We start from the raw sequence: 20,351 nt of genomic DNA, 5'->3' as shown, positions 1-20,351 counted from the left end.
TGAACATAGCCTAAGGCCAGCAAATTCTGCTTTTGGATGACCTTGCCAAAACCCATTAAAGTGAATGGGTAATACATTTATGCAGAATTAGTGCAGAGAATTAATGTGGAAATTCTGCCGTGTGAATGGGGCCTTAAGGTTAGAACCACTCGATTTGGTTGCCATTGGCTACATGCAATAAGTACTTCTCACATATTGCTGCTAACTTGAATTTTTTAATACTTGCCACTTTCACCAATTACACCCCCTTATTGGTAACAAGCAAAAGCTTTAGGACCATTGGATTCTGATGTCTGCTACCCTTAATAATCTTGAGTAGCATTAGTGTAGCACCACATACCATTCCATGTTTTTTCCCTGCACAGCAGCCTCACAACACCCAGTTTTGCAGGGTAGTAGTGTGCCCCCCCCGTTCAAATGAATGATGTGGACTGCAGGCTTTTGCAAAGTCCATTTGCCTGGTTAATGTAGCGCTACACTATCGGTGCATTCCCTTCATCTTTATAATGAGTGGGGGTCCTAGAGGTCTGACCTCCAATGATCAAAGGATGATGGCATATCCTTGTGAGAAGGGAATACTTGTCTAAAGACAAAAAATACACAATAACCTGTGGCTACACGTTATTATAGACAAGGACACAACAACAAAAGTCCACATACTAATCCTCTGTGTGGATTCCTTTAGATATGTTGTGTCTGATGAGGAAACCAATGGGGTTTAAGGTAATTTCTTTTATTTTAAATAGCCATTAAAGGCAACCTGTTTCATTGAAACTGATCTTAAAGGGGTACTCCACTGGCCAGCCTTCTGACTGCATTCAGAACATTTCGTTTCAAATGCTGTGCGTGAGCTGCAGGGGTTCGGCCACGCCCCCTTGTGATGTCAGGCCATGCCCTCCAATACAAGTCTATGGGAGGGGGCATAACATCCACCACGCCCCCTTTCATAGACTTGCATTGAAGCGGCATGGCCCGACATCATAAGGGGCATGGCAAACCCCCGCAGCGCGCGCACAGCGTTCGGAACTAATGCTGGCCAGTGGAGTACCCCTTTAAATTTCATAGTCATAGAGCATGAGGAACTAAACATGTTGATATAGAATCGTGTGGGAAAAGTTTCAGTAAAACATGGAATAAGTTATACTAGAACTGTTCCCAAAAAATGATAGATCATATATCGATCTGCACTGCTACTTCTCCTTTACAACATGCTGCCCCCTGATCACACAGCGGTTTTACCCACAACAGGTTCCCTTCAAAAATTTACATAAGGGCAAGTCTATTTGTTTCTTTTATTAAGTCTCAGATACTTATTCATGTGTGACTTCTTTTCTGTGTAGACCACAGTCAAGCTAATCTACTTATTAGTAGACGTTCATTATTTTGCTGTCTTTCCTCTTGCATGGGAAACGGTGGGGCTAATAGAAGGTTTATCTGACCCTACACTGAATAACCAGTCACGGGGCCTCTCTGGCATTCATATTATTAGCCTCAATGATACTTTCCATATAAGACGTGAACGAGTTAAATCTGGATAATAAGGAGGGGGGTAGATGAGCTCATTAGGTGTGATTTACATAGTGTCTGGGGCTGCCTGATACCGTCTATTAAAAAAAGGCGTGATTGGCTTTAATGACTGTAATGTCATATGTCAGCCACATCCTGTCTGTTTATTGGTTTGATTGAAACCATCTTATTTATTAATAGTTGATACTATAGATATTGGAATAATCTATAAAAATATAGAAAATGTAACAGTAAACTGTAAAAGTGAGTACTTACCATATAAAAATAGTCTTCTACTCTTATTGACATATGCTATTAATACATTGGAGTAAATGAGAGTACCTGGAGGAAACCTACCGTATGTGCTACAAACCGTCCTACTTTATGCAGCAGTCAGAGTGCATTACCGTAGTTTTTTGATGGTTGCATGTTGTCATTTTGTCTATTATGTTTTGTAAAATAATGTTGTGGGAACATCCTGACATCAGCATTAGTATACAGTGCTATACTTGTCCACTAGCTGTTCATGGTATTACAGCTCACAAGAGAGTGAACATATCCAACCTACAGCACAGGCTATGGACATGAGAGGTGCTGTTTCTGGGAGCGACAGATTATACGTTTAGTGAATGTAGTCACAGATAGATTTAGTTTACTTACCGTAATTGAAGTCTATTGGCTCCTCAGCCTGAAGTCTAATGGCCGCTCACCTGGAGCAAGTGAAACCCCCCCACTTTGGGGTTACATATAGGATGTGGAAGTCAGATGCTACCCTAGGGTCCAAGGAGATCGTGATCCAGTCCAGATGTGTGATATATAAATGGGAGCAAGAAAGGATGACCCGGTAGAGAGGCACTGCTATCCCCCAAAGTGGAATTCAATATAATTCAACAAAGCTAGATGTAGTAAAAGCAAGGTTTATTAACTTGGATAAAAAAATTTTAAACAGGGATAACTCTTTTTTGGGGAGGCCCCCTTCTTCAGATCAATATGCCTATACAGATGTATCTTCGGGTATAAATACAGTGAAAAGGAGCATTGAAAAGAGCCTTGTGCATAACATACAACCAGATAAATGAAAGGCAAATGCATGAAAAAAAATTCACAATCTGTTTTATTTATGTATACAATAAAATAAATTGTTCTATAAGAATGGTGAAAAAGCATCATGTTAAGTTAAATCATCAAATGTTGCCCCTGGATGAGTGAAGCCGCCGACTGTAAACATCTCTGCCTCCTGTATGCTGAGATCCTGTGCAGATTTAGCTGTGTAGCAAAATACACATACACTGATTTTTTTTTTATTTTTTATAATACTTTATTATTTATTATTTTTTAATAATACATTTTTCCCCCACACTAAAAACCTGTTAAGTTTTAGGCCAAGTGCCAGAATGGAAACTGCAAGGTTTCAGGATTATTATAAAATATAGATAGTAAAATGAAAAATTTGAAAAAAAATCACCCAAAATTCTTAAACACCTTAACGACAATGGACGTAAATGTTTGTCATGGTGCGGTGGTACTTAACGCACCATGACGTACATTTACGCTCCTGCTCGCGTCATGCACAGAAGGTCCCGGCTGCTATCAGCAGCCAGGGAATGGCCGGTAATGGCTAACATCCGCGATCGCGTGGATGTCTGCCATTAACCCCTCAGATGCCATGATCAATACAGATCACGGCATCTGCGGCAGTGTGGTACTTTAAATGGATGATCGGATTGACCGCAGCACTGCCGCGGGGATCCGATTGTCCAGCATGGCGACCAGAGGTCCCCTCACCTGCCTCTGGCCATCTCCAGGGGTCTTCTGCTCTGGTCTGAGATCAAGCAGACCAGAGCAGAAGATCGGCGATAGCACTGATTAGTGCTATGCCCTATACATAGCGCTGAACAGTATTAGAAATGAAATGATTGATATAAATAGTCCCCTATGGGGACTATTAAAGTGTAAAAAAAATAAATAAATGTAAATCATCCATTTTTTCCATTTTACCCCCCAAAAAAGGGTAAAAAATAAATAATTAATAAACTTATTTGGTATTGCCGTGTGCGTAAAAGTCTGAACTATCAAAATATATCATTAATTATCCCCTACGGTGAACGGCTTAACCTGTTGAGGACCCAGGGCGCACCTGTACGCCATGAGTCCGCTAGCATTCTATAACGTGGGGCCACGGCGTGGACCTACAGTATGGACCTACAGAATAAAGAGAAGGTGTAATTTTTACCGAAAAATGTACTGTGTAGAAACGGAAGCCCCCAAAAGTTTTTCTTTTTCAATTTTGTCTCGCAATGATTTTTGTTTCTGTTTCGCCGTAAATCTTTGGGTAAAATGACTGATGTCATTACAAAGTAGAATTGGTGGCGCAAAAAATAAGCCATCATATGGATTTTTAGGTGCAAAATTGAAAGAGTTATAATTTTTTAAAGGTCAGGAGGAAAAAACAAAAATGCAAAAACAAGGAGAGCTGCACTTTAATATGGTTTATTGATGTTTTGTATAGTTTAAAATATATAACTATAGCAATGCGAACTAGTCACAAGACTGCGACACTTGGCTTAAATGGGCACTGTCAGATATAAAAACTTTTGATATCTGGTAAAGCATGCAAAACCAATAGGTTTTGCAATTGCTTTCATTTAAAAAAAATTCTATATTTCATATTGAAAAAGCCAGTCAAAATACTGCCTCCTGGGATACATACCATCCTGGCTGTGTCCACTCGTCATCACCTACGTCATGGACCCACTTCATGATTAAAACAAGATAGAAGAGCACTCCATAGCATAAAAACGCCTCTGTAAGATTCAAAGTGATTGATGTGAAAACTCTTACCAGAGGCGGCTGTGTGGACTGACACACAACAATGGTTAGCGTGGGTGAGCAAGTAAACCTGGTCTGCAGCCTCCCCAACATTGAAGGATATAGTGAATGCTGACTTCCAAAGAGCGGTGGGTGATTTGTGACGCTGATCAGGAGAAGAAACGTCCGGTAAGAAAAAGGATTTATTTAAATGCAACGCTTTTCGCTGCGCTTTTGCGGCTTCCTCAGGCCTGAGGAAGCTGCGCAAGCACGGTGAAACGCGTTGCATTTGAATAAATCCTTTTTACTTACCAGATGTGTCTTCTCCTGGTCAGCGCCGCAAATCACCCACCGCCATTTGGAAGTCAGCATTCACTATACCACTTCATGATTGACAGGTCTGCAGATCTAAAGCTGCTGTGATCGGCTCCCTCACTGTCTGTGTTTACTTCACAGTCTCCTGTGTGAGGAGAAGGGGGGAGGGGGGGGAGTATACTGCTGCCTGTGAGCAGATGATGAAAGAAGCTAGTGAATGAAGATGGGGACTGAATGGAGGATTTTTTGTATATATATATATTTTATATATATATATATATATATATATATATGTAAATCTGTGTTGTCTAGGTAATGTGTATGAATAAATTAAGCCAATATGTGTGTATGTGTGTATCTAATACAGGGGGACTACAATCATATGCCTCCAGCTGTTGCAAAACTACAACTCCCAGAATGCCTGCGCAGCCAAATGATGTGTGGGCATGCTTGGAGTTGTAGTTTTGCAACAATAGGAGGAACACAGCCTGCAGCAACACTGCTTTAAATCTGAGTTTTACCAATCATATGCCTCCAGCTGTTGTAAAACTACAACTCAAAGGATGTGTTGGCTTGCTGGAAGCTGTAGTTTTGCAAAAGCTGTAAGCACACAGTGTGTGTAGCATAAAACCAGAAAGGAAAGGGTTACAGATGCTCACTCCCGAGACCATTGACTGAGGAGAGTGAGAGAGGGGGTGAAGGGGGAGTGGCTATCACCTGAGGAGAAGAAAGGGACCCGCCCCCATCTTCTAGTCGACAACATTAAGGTAATTCAGAAACAAAGCTAATTCTGAGAGAAAGATAGGTCATAGACACATAAAAATGATATGTACATGATCAGGATGAGATACTGAGCGACATATAACAGTTATTTTTTGTTTGTTTTTTGACAGGTACGCTTTAAGCTATAGCAGTCAGATTCCCTGGGTCCTAATAGTGACTCCCAGTACTTAAATACCCTCAGGACTTATAGAAGGCCAGAATAGGTTGGCCAGCCAGCAGACACAATGAAACAGGCACATATTTATATCAGAACTAACAAAAACTAAATGGAAGTTCACCATTATATCACTGGAGCTGGAGATTATAGATATAGGTGAGAGCCAGACATGGAACAGAAGATGACAGTATGAGACCGTACTGTTTCTATTTTTTCTCTGACACTAAGCAGGGCTCAATGACTTCCCAGTACCAAAATCAGGATCACATGAACAGGGAGTAAGAAATAAATACAAATAGCAAGACAAGAACATGGAGTAAAGGGAAACCACACTTAAACAAGCCTGCGTAGAACTTACTGTATAGCCTGAACAGAAATCCAGACCCTGAATCCTATTAAAGACTAATAAATATAACGCAGCCTAATCCTCTAGACAGTCTGGAATCAGATTCATTACTCTGAAATCACTAAGAAACCATTGCCTGTCAAATAAAAAAAAAAGTAGAAGACATAGCAGGAGGATTCCTGCTATACATAACAATGTGTTTTTAAATAACAGACTTGTAAGTCTGCCATTGCTTGAGAAAACAGATATCCTTATAGCATTTGGTAGCGCCATTGTACAAAGAACCAGCATTGTAGGTGATTATTATGGAGCTCTCCTGGTCAATATGTAATTGTTCTGAGATCCCCAAAAGAGCTTATTCTGAATGGAATGTATGGCAAGTCTGACATAAAACATGTGTTTAGTATGTGAGGATTTGATGCTCACACTGTGCAATCCCGTGTAACATACTGCAAATCCAGGATCTTGTGGATACTGAAAATAGTGTGCATTGACAGACAGTTTACCTAGTACTTTTTTGAGAACACTAGTTTGATGGGTAATCACATATGCTACTTGACATTTGTCCCCAATCAGACCGGATGCTACATGAAAAATTTACTCAGGCAAAGGGGCTCATAGGAATACAGCGTTCTCTAGTGTCGCTCACTGGGGACTCTGCAAGGTGAGCGGAACTTCAGCTTGTCACGGATGCACTGTTCTGACAAACATAAGTAGATGCTAATGGCTAAATCGTGACAGAATAAAGTCCCACCACCATATGGCTAATTGCCACAACAATATCTTCAGTGTTATTAATCAAGTTTTCATAGTGTGCCATGATAATTGGAATAATTAGAAACCGCATAGACTCCTTTCTACTGCCACACGTTGTGCAAACAGGGACCTAGGAGTACTGCGAGCATACTTCCAGGACTGCATTGTTTTACTGCTTTCTTTCCTGAGGAATAGCGAGGTTAATTAATAAATTAACTGCTTGCTGCCAAAGCCATTAGTGTGGAAGTGAAAAGCAAGAAGATAGTAGTATCGAGCCTGCCCACATTCTGTGTACCTGCTCATTAATAGAGAGGCAGTGTGCTCATAGTAAGGTGTATAGTGGTGATAATAGTACGTAGGATATGCCAGGCATTAAACCTCATTTGCCAACTTTACTAAATCTTTCTAGTAAACCTTCTTTCAGAAATCTTCCCTTCTCCCTTAGTCTCTGATATCCTTTAAAGGGGTATTCTGCCCCTAGAAATCTTAGCCCCTATCTAAAGGATAGGGCATAAGTTGTCTGATCATGAGGGTCCCGCTGTTGGGACCCTGTGATCTCTGTGCAGCACCCAGGGTTCGTTTAGAATGCTGGGTGCGGGCGGCTGCGGTCGTGACGTCACGGCCACTCCCCCTCATGACGTCACACCACTCCACCTCAATGCAAGTCTATGGGAGGAAGCGTGGCGGACGCCATGCCCCCTCCCATAGACTTGAATTGAGGGGGTGTGGTGTGACATCACTAGGGGCGTGGTTGTGATGTCACGACCCCCTGCTGCCCACTTCAAGCGTTTGGAACAAAATGTTCCAAATGCTGGGGCAGCGGAGTACCCCTTTAATAGCAGTAGGCTGCAATGATAATTTTGTACATAGAGACGTGTACGAGTGGTGGAGACTGGCCAAGAACAGAGGATGGTTTCTGACTTTAAGTATAGTGCACTCTTTTCATTCCATTTAAATTGCAGCCATTTTTAAAAGATAAGATGACTTTATTATTCATCTAAAATATACCAATTGTAGTGAAGTAGATCCATCAACATAACAGAAATCTTAGTATAAACATCGTGCATGTGCCCCCGCCTCCTATGGAGCGCACCGGAGCTCTTACATTTAAAGGGCCAGTACTCATTTAATTTAGTTTATACACCTGCACCCTATCTTTAAGTATCAGCTCCTCCCTTTGCTCCCTGTAGGATCTTTGTGCTCTAGAGAAAGCTACTGTGTTTCTGTGTTCCTGATACCTGTGTATCTGATCCTTGTTCTGTTACCTGACCCTGCACCTGTGCCGCCTGCCCTGACCTACTGCTACCTTGACTACATCATGCCAGATTCCTTTTTTGCCACGCCACATCCCAGCAACCTGGGTGGATGAGTCCTGCCGGGGGGGCTAGCGACCTGGGTACAGCCTACTGCAGCAAGACCATGCCTCTTTGCAAAGGGCTCTGGTGAAAACCAGTGGCACCTTAGACTCAGCTCCCTGGCACGGCTCACGTCCTCATCCATGCATGCCCAGAGGATCCACCACATGCTGTGACTCATTACAGAGCATTTGCTGACAGCTACCCAAAATGTATGGCCATCTTAAAGGAATTATCCAGGAATAGAAAAACAGAGCTAATTTCTTTCAAGTACCACTCCCCCTCTGTCTCCAGGTTAGGTGTGGTTTTACAGCTCAGTTCCATTAGATGAATGGAGCCAAGTTGTAATACCACACACAACCTGGGGACAGACGTGGAGCTGTTTTGAAAGAAATTAGCTGTGTTTTTCTATTCCTGGATAACCCCTTTAAGGAGCCAATCTATGCCTACATGCTTCAAAGATATAAATTTAGGACTGTTTTTATGTAGGATATATTCAGATTTCCTAAATTGATGGACAGTGTTGAAAAATGCAAAGAGTAGTGGAAGAGAGGGAATTCCGCCCTTGTGTACATGTGCCACTTGGGTGTTAAAGGGTTACTCCGCTACCCAGCGTCCGGAACATTGATTTCCAAACACTGTGTGCGGGCTTCCGTTTTCACGCCCACCCCCTCGTGACGTCATGTGGTGTCACGTTCAGCCCCCTCAATGCAAGTCTATGGGAAGAGAGCACAATGGCCATCACGCCCCCTCCCATTGAGGGGGGCAGGCTGTGACGTCACAAGGGGGCGGGCGTGAACACGGAAGCCTGCACACAGTGTTAAGAACTCAATGTTCTGGACGCTGGGGAGCGGAGTAACCCTTTAAGATAGAACTGGATTGTTTTGACAGGCATATGTTGACTGTAGGAAGGAAAGACCTTGCAGGCATAGTTTAGTGGTTATTTCAGCTGACGCAACCTGTATTTATCGGAAATTAAGATAATCAGATGCTGCAGTTAGATAAACAACAACAAACCTATTATTGTCTGCATTACTTTGCACTCGGCACTAATTTAACAGGTCAGGTGAGAATCTCAAGGAACATTTGCTTATTGCAGTTAATGCTTTTGTCATTAGGAGAATATTTATGTTATTCTTTGTTGCTTGGAGGTAGAATCATTTGATGGCCTCTTTTTGTTTCTTTGCCGAGTATAATGGCCAAGGAAGACTGGTAAAATATGAATTATTATATTATCGCTAGTAATAAAACTCAGCACTATGAACATTTCATGGTGCAGGTGTAACAGATGCAAAACAAGATTAATAGGACAGAGTAATAATTAAACCACAGCCAGCTGTCTCAAAAAAAATAGTAGGTTTCTCTTGTCCCTTCCTATCATTGCAGGGATACCTAATATTTTTAAATGTCAATGAGATTACAAAGATTTCCTTAGCTCTGCCGGCAGAAATATCCTTGTCAGGAAAAAAGGGACTTAATTACAATAGATCAACCCCATCTGTATTGCATTTATACCATCTCTATAAACTGTAATATAGCTGGAAACCGTAAAATAACATTGTTTACACAATGGAACTGGATCTTTACTATTCTGTTAACTATTTAAGAGTTTGGAGAGCACTAAGCTTAAAAGAATTGATTTTCGTTGTAATGTAAAAAAAGTAAACACAGTTGCAGATTTTTGTTTTAATGGTGTCATTTCATTTGCACCAAAAAACTGGCTTATATGACGTATATCACATTTATTATGTGTTTAGACACTTTTGTTCTTTATTTAACAAGGGGCCATGGCTTAGCAGTCAGGAGTTCAAGCTTTAGGTATTATACTGTGTGCCAAAATTGCTGATTATTTTCATAATGTAACAGGTAGTATAAAGTTATACAACAGTATCTAACAATGTCATAAATTTGGAGCATTCCTACTTGCATTCTGTCTAATCTAAATATGCACTAGGTATTGGGCAGTTTTAATTCTGCACTACGGCTATGTTCACATCTATCCAATGCAAATTCCTGTGATATACATCGGCAGCCCAGTATACCACAGCAGGACCCTGCCAGTCCCATTCAGTTAGTCAAGTTGCACAATTGACACCACGTATCCTGATGAATCCCAATAGCTTTTAAAGGGAATCTGTCTGTTTTCTGTCTGGTGACCATTTACTTTCAGGATTTTAGCAGAAAAATACTGCTTGCAGAAGGAAGCTCCCATGCAGATGTGAACCTAGCCTTAAGGTCTATTCATACATACAGTATTCTGCGCAGATTTGATGCACATGATTTTCTGCTGCAGATTTCAATGTAAACTGGTTGACTGAACACAGCTTAAAATCCTGCGCATCAAATCTGCGCAGAATACTGTACGTGTGAATAGACCCTTAAAGTGTATTTATTTTACAGTCAAACCATGAAGCTTTTATAATAGCCAGAGAAATATACACTACAGAAATGCATAAAGAAACAAGCAAAACAAGACCCTATCGGGTCAGAAACCACAGATAAATGCAGTTACAAACAATAATAAACAATATTATGACAGATTATGGCATAGGAAAAAGCAAACTAAGGTCAAAGTGGTAGAAAAAAGGGCTGTCTCCTACCTCCAACAAATAATAACAATCTATTATAAAGATAGATAATGGCGCATCTCCGGACAGTGGGGAGATAATACCCATGGTTCCCATACTTTATTGAAGCATTTCACAGTGTCGTCTCGGATGACGGACAGCTTTTCATTCAACAAAATCACATTAGCACGTTCAACAACCCTTACAAGGGACAAAGATGCCTGCTTCCACTGGGAAGCTATATGTATTCGAGCCGCCAGTAAGATAAACTGAGCTAGGCGGAACGTGCGATAGGGCATACTACTAGGCTTATGACTCAGGAAGGCAACACTTGGGGTTGCGTAGAATGGTGCAAGCCAAGACACTATGTAGCAGGTCCAAAACCTGTGCCCAGAACTCAGCAACCACTGTGCAACTCTCGCATTACAACCTCTAAAACACTGTGGGAGAACTGCAGGGAAAACAGCATTCAGGCGGGCTGGAACCATATATACCCTATGAAGGATTCTAAGGGACGGCTCCATGAGGGAGACCTGCCAACTACCAATACTGACCACTGTGCTACAGTCATGCCATTGTGGCAAGGAAAGAGAGAGTAGTGTAGATCACTCTCCCAATCCACCATAAACTTTAACTTCTTGTCTTTTGGAGGAGCATTTATATGCCCATACAAGATTGATAGCAGACCGGGCACTTCTGGCGAGTAAAGAACATAGACCTCAAAAAAAGTACTGGTGACCTTAGACCCCCTAGAGATATAGTAAGTATAGTAAGAGAGGATTTGATGTGTCCTAAAATATTCTTCAGTAGGTTAAACAAACTGAGAACGCAATTCAGATAATGAGATCAACCTATTTCCTCTCAGGAAATCATGTAATTTAGTCAGCTTCGGAGCCGACCACCAATGGGGTCATGCCGGGAGGGAACAGAGCGTTAGAAAGAAAAGAAAGTAGAGAGGTAATATGAGAATGCAGGGAGAACTTGAAGCACACCTGATGCCACAGAGAAAGGGAATGCGGAGCAACCAGGGCCAAAGAATGTAATAGAGCAGCCACCAGGCAAGAAGACCACATTAATGCTAGGTATGAGTATGGGGGCAAAAGGGCTTCCTCCAATTCAACCCATCTAGGAGCCCCCTCCTTAATATGAATAAGGACCAGTTGGGCAAGTCTTGCTTCATAATAGTATTTTGAGAAATGAGGTACCGAGAACCCACCAGACCTCTTATGATCCACACCCTAATGGAGCAGTACAAAGGGACATAATTAGATGACCTCAACCTCAACTGAGGCCTCAACTTAACCCCCAAGTAAGTAAGACCAAAAGAAGAGTTATGAAAGCTGAAGTTCAAAGAGATAAAGTGCTGGACCAAAAAGAGTATTTTTTTTTTTTTTTTGTTTAGAGCCGAGGCAAGTGCTCTCTATCACCCAAAGTGCAAGAAAAAGTGCAAACGTGTCACACTAAAAAAACGTGCACAAAGGATGCGGTCTATCGCTAAGCCCTTCTCCCACAGGAGAGAGGCCCCCCAACAAACCTACCCTTCACCTCCGGGCCAAAAGGCACCTGCCAGGATCCAGGTTTGATGCCCCTTTTCGCCGAAGCTACTAAGAGGCCGAAAATGCTCCTGGCTTCAACCTAGGCGTTAGCCAAGAAGCCATATACTGGTGGCATCTTGACCAAAGCCAAGATGCCCAGGGGTTGCAGGGAGGTGAGGAACCTAATGGCCACACACACCTCCCCTAGACCGCCAGGAGGGATGCCCAGAAGGGCTACCGCATCCTGACAATCCTGTGTACAAAACAACACGTAAAAGTGGCACAGTGACAAAACACAAAAAAAATAAATAAATGGATAAGTGCAGATATACTGCCCAGTCATCCGGCCGGATCTATAAAAATTTCCTGGATCCTATCCAGAAGGCGGGATACCATGGGTGAGTGCCAAAGGTGAAGAGTAATGGTGCAGTGCTTTCACTCAGTGAGTTTTAACACCCAGTGAGTTTCGGCACCTCAGGGCCACCACTCCCCGAGGCACAGAAGTACCTCGGCTCTACTCCCCTCTACCTCATGGCGAGACCCGGAGGAAACAGGTCACATCAGGGCAGCCGTCGAGCTGATTCCTCAGAACCACCCCCAGAACGCCCCGGTACACCTGCCCCCTCCATGCAGCACCCATCCCCACCAGCCCCACACCAGTGGGACTTCTCCACCAGTATGAAACTGATAAGAACAGATGCTACACTTGATCTTAGCCAAAAGGCCGAGAATTTAAACTTCAAAAAGAGAGTCGGTCTGTTTTTTGTTCACTTCTACTGAATTTGCTGTTCACTGCCTGCTATTAGGCTCAGTCCATCTTTACTTATAGAGAGGCCTTGAAGTTGGGGTGGGGCTGTGCCTTCTCAGGCTGCATCAGTCTGCTCTTACAGCCAGTGCCTCCGCACCAAGCTACAGGATCTTTTACAGCTGCAAGTAAGTCCTGCTTTATTGTAGTCAAATAACTTCTACTAAAATTAAATACAATCATACATGTAAACTGATCAAGCTGTCTATTTGTGCATTGCAATTACTATTGACCTTCGAATCTGTAACTTGGGGTGTGTTCACACGTTGAGGTTTTTAATTGCAATTAGTGAATACAAAGCCGGGAATAGATTTGGGGGGAAAAAAAGGAAAAGTCTCAGTTTTTCTGGCTTTGTGTTCTCTAATCGGAATTATAAACAAAGTAGTGAGACAGTTAGGTCTAGAACATAAGCTGTGATGAAGAGTTAGAAACAAGTCTTCTGGCACACAAATGAGCAGGGTGGGATTGATCTGCCTCGCATTGCATGTGGGTAGGAGTGATCTGTTAAACATGGTAGCTGGGAAAGACTGTTCTGGTCTGCCTCACAAAGCAATTGGAAAGGAGTGATCATGCACACAAAAAAGCTTGGTAGGATTGAAATGGTACATTGAGAAGCTAGGAAGGTCTGGTTCACAAAGTAGTTGGGAAAAATTGATCTGATGCACAAAGCTGGAAAGGATCTGCCTCAAAGCACATGTGGAAATAACCAGTCTGGCACATGCAGCAACTAAGCAGGAGTAGTTTGGTACACAACAGAGCAGGCAAGTAGTGGTCTGCAACACAATAGAGCTGGGAAGAAGTCATATACACATGAGAACTGGGCACGATTGATCTGGAACATAGTAGTGTTGGGGATTAGTGGTCTGGAACACAGAATTGCTGAGAAGGTTTATTCTGGCACACAGAAGGAGGGGTTGGGCACACGGATGCTGAGAAGGAGTGGTCAGGCACACAGGAGCTGAGAAGGAGTGGTCAGGCACACAGGAACTGAGAAGGAGTGGTCAGGCACACAGGAGCTGAGAAGGAGTGATCAGGCACACAGGAGATGAGAAGGAGTAGTCAGGCACACGGGAGCCGAGAAGGAGTGGTCATCTCTGGTAGCTAAGAAATAGGGACTTCACCTGCAAGATACTGTTTTGTATAATGTATTTTGAAAGTCTTTAGACCCTCTCACTTGTTTTTACATTTTATGTTATGACCTTGTGCTAAAAAAATATATAGTTTAACCCCAATATTCTGCACTCATTAATAATAACTCTATTATAAGAATGTGAAAACAGAATTATAATTTTTTTCAAATTAAAAAGTAAAATTGTAACTTTTTTATGGATATGTATTCAGACCCTTTGCTAAGACACTTAAAAATGTATCTCTGGGCCCCCATATTTCTCTTGATCATCCTTGAGATGTATATTCACCTTGATTGGAGTCACCTGTGGTAAATTCAGTTGATTGGACAGTATTAGGAAAGGCACAGCCCTGACTATATAAGGTCTCACAATTGACAATGCAAAACCAAGCCATGAGGAGGAAAGAACTGCCTGTATAGCTCAGAGCAAGGATTGTGTAAAGAAACAGGTCTAGAGCAGGGAAGAAAACATTTCTGCTGAACTAAAAGTTCCCAAGACTGTTGTACGTGTAGGGTTATAGGCATAAATATGTTGTTCATTGTCTTCATAGAAAAAAACAATTCTGTGATACCCATTTGTTAGAAGACCAGAGATAGAGGGTATATCTACTTTAAAGTCATATATATGGACCTCGTGTAAAAAATAAACGAAAAAACAAAGATTGGCACATTATTTATGGTTTAGTTGGCATGACCAAACTATTTAAAAAAAAAACAAGCCTAATTCTGAAATGCAGATATTGTCTATTCTTTCATAATTCTTCTCTTGTTTGTTAATCATGGTGCCAATTATTCAGAGTTAGTAAAGTAATAATTAGCTACAAATTGTCGGTTGATAATTTAACATTTGTCAATAATTAGGTAAAATAGGGAATAAATCACTGGGTTTTCCTGTCACTGTTGCAAAGAACTTCTTCAGTGTGAGAAAGGACAACACTTGTCAACTTCAATGATCCAATCTACATCCTCCCTTCTACTTAAAAAATAATTTTTATGTCACATACCAAACCGCCAGGTGTTTCAGACATAATTTAAAGCTTATTTGACTTGTTTTTCTAATTTTGGATCACTACCATATCACATTCCAATGATTCGATATAACACATGTGCATGCAGGTGGAAACTCACCCATGTAGTGTGATTTTCTTCCCTTCAATAATTTGTGGTGCCGCTTACTTAGGCACATAACATGATAATTACCAACTCTTAGAGATTTCCTTAGTGCTTTAATATCCTTGACTACAAACATTAAAACTTGTATGTAAGCTTTGGTGATGGAGTCTATTCTTGTCACTTAAAGTACACTCAGGAACATATCTCTGTTCAACAACCGAATATTTATTCAATTGCCCTTATTATTTTTGTAGAACTATTACTTTATGTGAAATGTTCTAAATAGTAGAGGTATCATAGATTATCAGTCCCTTTAAAGAAACTTCAAAGCTTTAAAGGGGTACTCCGGTGCTTAGACATCTTATCCCCTATCCAAAGGATAGGGGATAAGATCCCTGATCGCGGGAGTCCCGCCGTGTTCGCTCCAGGTCTGATTACCGGCGACTACAGGGCGGGGGGCGTGTGATGTCACTCCTCCGCCCCGTGTGACGTCACGCTCCGCCCCTCAATGCAAGCCTACGGGAGGGGGCGTGATAGCTGTCACGCCCCCTCCCATAGACTTGCATTGAGGCTCCTGGGGACCCCCCGATCTTCGCCTGAGACTGCTGGATCCTGGCTCAAGTAAAGAATCGACACAGTTGGGGGGGGGGGGGGGAATTGAGAGTGAAAGTTAAGTGATCTTTACTGTGGCAACCACTAGGAAGGCCAAACTGCAACTCCCAGCATGCCCAGGCAGCCGAAGGCTGTCTGGGCATGCTGGGAGTTGTAGTTTTGCATCATCTGGAGGGTCACAGTTTGGAGACCACTGTTACAGTGGTGCCCAAACAGTAGCCCTCCAGATGTTGCCAAACTACAACTCTCAGCATGCCTGGACTGCCCAGGCATGCTGGGAGTTGTAGTTCAAAAATTTCATGAAAATTGCTAAAATCTGAAGGGACAGCCCTTCAGATTTTAGCAATTTTCATGACATTTTTGAAAATTGCTGCTTTACTTTGAAGCCCTCAAATTTTTTCAAAAAGCAAAAGTATGTCCATTTTATGATGCCAACATAAAGTGAACATATTGTATTTGTGAATAAAAATAAAATGTATTGTGAATATCCATTTTCCTTACAAGTAGAGAGCTTCAAAGTTAGAAAAATGCAAAATTTTCAAAATTTTCATAAAATTTGGGGATTTTTCACCAAAAAGGGATGCAAGTAACGGCGAAAATTTACCACCAAAATAAAGTAGAATATGTCACGAAAAAACAATCTCAGAATCAGAATGTTCGGTAAAAGTGTTTTCGCGTTATTAATTCGTAAAGCGAATTGCGAAAAAAGGGCTCAGTCCTTAAGGTGAAAAAGGGCTGCGTCCTTAAGGGGTTAATAGGGTGAGTGCCCCAGCCACGTGCCAGAGTATAATATTGGCAGTATTGCATTATTTGTTGTGGGTTTCTATATTTTACCCCGATATTTAGCAATAGTAGTTATATTTTATCCATGAATGTCTTACCCCAGGTTTTTTTCATGATGATTTTTTTAAATCCTATTTTACAAGGAATATCAATGGACAGTTATTAGAGATTGTAGGAAATAACCAGGAAATATCGCAGCATATAACACCAAATCTTGTAATGAAATACAAAGGTGTCACTTTGCATTTCATCTACTATCTGTACTTATAGAACTCATTGCACACCCTGCAACATGTTGTTATTTTATTTTAATATGTGAATTTTTTTTTTCATAGAACCACTCTTGTGGATGCTTGTGATACTACTTTTATAGTTTATAAAGAGTCAAAAACACATATAAAAAAAAAAAAAGGCAACATTCCTTATGAACCTAACAGTGGTATATGAACAGCACTATGCTTTGTATGGCATGAGACCCTTGGCATTGGTGCAATAATTCCTTTTGCATTATTCTTTTTTCTTACCTTTTCCTCTCTGTTTTTTCAGACGATGGCTGAGACTCCTCTTTGGTCGTGAATTTCCTCTCCAGGACCTCCTTGTGGTTTGGGATGCTCTCTTCGCAGACAGCAATACTCTAGCTTTGGTGGACTATATTTTTGTAGCCATGTTGTTATATATCAGGGATGCATGTGAGTATTAAAGTTCTTTATATCGTATTTATACTTATTGTTATAATGAAAGTGATAGTGAAAGACAGAATCGGCCATACCACCTATTCGGCACTACAGTCTGGAATATGGTCATTTCTGTGGAACTCTCTGCTGTACATGTATGCATGCTAAAAGCTATAGAGAGAGCACCTGAACTATTTTCCTGCATGGCACTTAAAGGGGTACTCTGCTGGAAAACAACTGGTGCTAGAAAGTTACAGCTGCTGTATGCTCCAGAGGAAGTTCTTTTCTTCTTTAATTTCCTTTCTGTCTGACCACAGTGCTCTCTGCTGACACCTCTGTCCATGTCAGGAACTTTTCAGAGCAGGATAGGTTTGCTATGGGGATTTGCTCCTACTGTGGACAGTTCCTAAAATGGACAGAGGTCCATAGCAAACCTATCCTGCTCTGAAAAGTTCCTGACATGGACAGAGGTGTCAGCAGAGAGCACTGTAGTCAGACAGAAAAGAAATTAAAAAAGAAAAGAACTTCCTCTGTAGTTTACAGCAGCTGATTAGGAGTACTGGAAGGATTAAGAAGTAATAGAATTAATTTACTAATCTGTTTAACTTTCTGGCACCAGTTGTTTAAACAAAATGTTTTCCAGTGGAGTACCCCTTTAAATGTTTTTTTGGGGGGGCAAAATTTATTAATGACCTATCCTCATGAAAGGTCATCAATATCAGATTTGTGGGGGTCTGTCAGCCGAAAGCAGACAGCATCATATATTGTGTAGTGGCCATCCTGAGATACTGCAGCTCCCACAGATTATCACCTATCAGATAAAACATAGCTTGAAGACTTCAGATCTGCAAATCACATTTGCCTCATGGCAATAATTCTCTTTAACCCCTTAACGACAATGGACGTAAATGTACGTCATGGTGACGTGGTACTTAGCGCACCATGACGAACATTTATGCGCCGATATGATCGCGAGCACTGGAGCTGTGCTCGCGTCATGTCCGGCAGGTCCTGGCTGCTATCAGCAGCCAGGGACCCGCCGGTAATGGCGGACATCCGCGATTGCGCTGATGTCCACCATTAACCCCTCCGATGCCGTGATCAATACAGATCACGGCATCTGCAGCAGTGCGGTACTTTGAATGGATGATCAGATTGCCCGCAGCGCTACCGCGGCGATCCAATCATCCATCATGGCGGCCGGAGGTCCCCTCACCTTGCTCCGGCCGTCTCCCGGGTCTTCTGCTCTGGTCTGAGATTGAGCAGAAGATCACCGATAATACTGAGCAGTGCTGTGTCCAATACATAGCACTGCACAGTATTAACAATCAACTGATTGCAATGAATAGTCCCCTATGGGGATATAAAAAGTGTAAAAAAAGAAATTTTAAAAAGTAAAAAAATTTGAAAAATCCCCTCCCCCAGTAAAAAAGTAAAACGTCCGTTTTTCCCATTTTACCTCCAAAAAAGCGTAAAAAAAATAAAATAATTAATACACATATTTGGTATCGCCGTGTGCTTAAAAGTCTGAACTATTAAAATATATTGTTAATTATACCATACGGTGAATGGTGTAAATGTTAAAAAATAAAAAGAAGTCCAGAATTGCTGCTTTTTTGTCACATTTTATACCCAAAAAAATGTATTAAAAATTTATAAAAAGTAAAACCTAAGCAAAAGTGATACTGATAAAAACTACAGATCATGGCGCAAAAAATTAGCCCTCATATCGCCTCATATACGAAAAATTTTTAAAGTTATAGGCGGTCAAAATAGGGCAATTTCAAACATACTAATTTTGTTAAAATGGTTTGAGATTTTTTTTAAGCGATACAGTTATAGAAAAGAATATAATCATGGGTATCATTTTAATCGTATTGACCCACAGAATAAATAAAACATTTCATTTTTACCGTAAAGTGTACAGCGTGAAAACAAAACCTTAAAAAATTTGATAAACTGTGGTTTTCTTTTCAATTTTCCCACATAAATAATATTTGTTTGGTTGCGTCGTACATATTATGGTAAAATAAGTGATGTAATTACAAAGTACAATTGGTGATGCTAAAAACAAGCCCACTTATGGGTCTGTGGATGGAAATATAAGAGAGTAATGATTTTTAGAAGGCGAGGAGGAAAAAACGAAAATGCAAAAAGAAAATTGGTCTGGTCCTTAAAGAAGATATCCCATGCAGCAAAGAAAAAAAAAATACCTAGCCATTCCATAGTATATTCACCTACCACCTCTCTGACATGTTTGTGATTTTTTTTCCGCCCCCCATTCACCAGCTATTCAGCTCATAAATTGCAGTTACTTCCTGGTTATGGTGGCTATGCCTGTGATCTCAAAGACTACATTTCCCTGCATGCACTGCTCACATTTCCTGCTCTCAGCTGCCTTAGCAGAGAGCTTGTTACCTCCCCTAACTTATGTTAGTCACTCCCACATAACACTGAGCTCCAATCATAGCCCTATACAGCAGGGTGGCCACGAGGAAACAAAATGTAATCTCAGTGCTCAGAGAGAGGGACCCTGGAGTTGAAGCTGCAGTTTTACACTGTAAAATCACTCCCTCCCCCTCCTCCTCTCAATGAAACAGCTTTACAGTGCTACAATCACCTCCCCCCCCCTTCTCTGCCCTGCACTCCTCTCTCCCCAGTGCTCAGTGTGACAATTCTACTCTCCCTCCCCTCCATTCTCAGTGTGACAGGTCTACGCTGGCAGCTCCCTCCCCTCCCCCCTCTCCTCCGTTATCAGTGTAAAAACATTAGCAAGGAGAGGGGAGAGAACTATGATCTGAATCAGCCGGCATATAGGCAGTGCTGCTCAGCCAATCACTGCAGAACAGAGGGAGGACAGTGTGAATATTCATCAGATGGGAGGGGCTAAGGCCGAGCTCAGGCAGCTCTCTGCAGCACAGGGGTTTTCTGGGTAATTATCACGTCACGGCCCCTGGATGCTGCTGATAACAGCCTGAATAGGGGGTCGAAAGTCATGAAAACCTGGAACAGCTGAATTTCCTGTCAGACAGAAGAATGCAGATAAAGATTGTTTCTAAGCAGCATTGGTAATGGAAGTGATTTACAAACCTGTATAACTTTACCTT

The 20,351-nt window shown here is 41.6% G+C and overlaps 1 protein-coding gene and 1 pseudogene across 9 annotated transcripts in view; one reads left to right on the top strand and one right to left on the bottom strand.

Moving 5' to 3' along the window:
* TBC1D5 (TBC1 domain family member 5) overlaps positions 1-20,351 on the top strand; it is a 645,101-nt gene that overhangs the window by 453,418 nt on the left and 171,332 nt on the right. For all 9 annotated transcript variants that reach the window (XM_056519933.1, XM_056519937.1, XM_056519936.1 and 6 more), the window contains one exon: positions 17,117-17,259. In XM_056519933.1, coding sequence (XP_056375908.1) covers positions 17,117-17,259 — 143 coding nt within the window. The remainder of the gene's footprint in view (positions 1-17,116; positions 17,260-20,351) is intronic.
* On the bottom strand, positions 12,787-12,864 carry LOC130274651 (U2 spliceosomal RNA; annotated as a pseudogene).

Source organism: Hyla sarda, chromosome 5 (assembly GCF_029499605.1).
Source record: "Hyla sarda isolate aHylSar1 chromosome 5, aHylSar1.hap1, whole genome shotgun sequence".
In the NCBI taxonomy this organism is placed as follows: domain Eukaryota; kingdom Metazoa; phylum Chordata; class Amphibia; order Anura; family Hylidae; genus Hyla; species Hyla sarda.
Note: the sequence above shows the minus strand (reverse complement) of the source record. Positions and strands in the feature narration are given on the sequence as shown.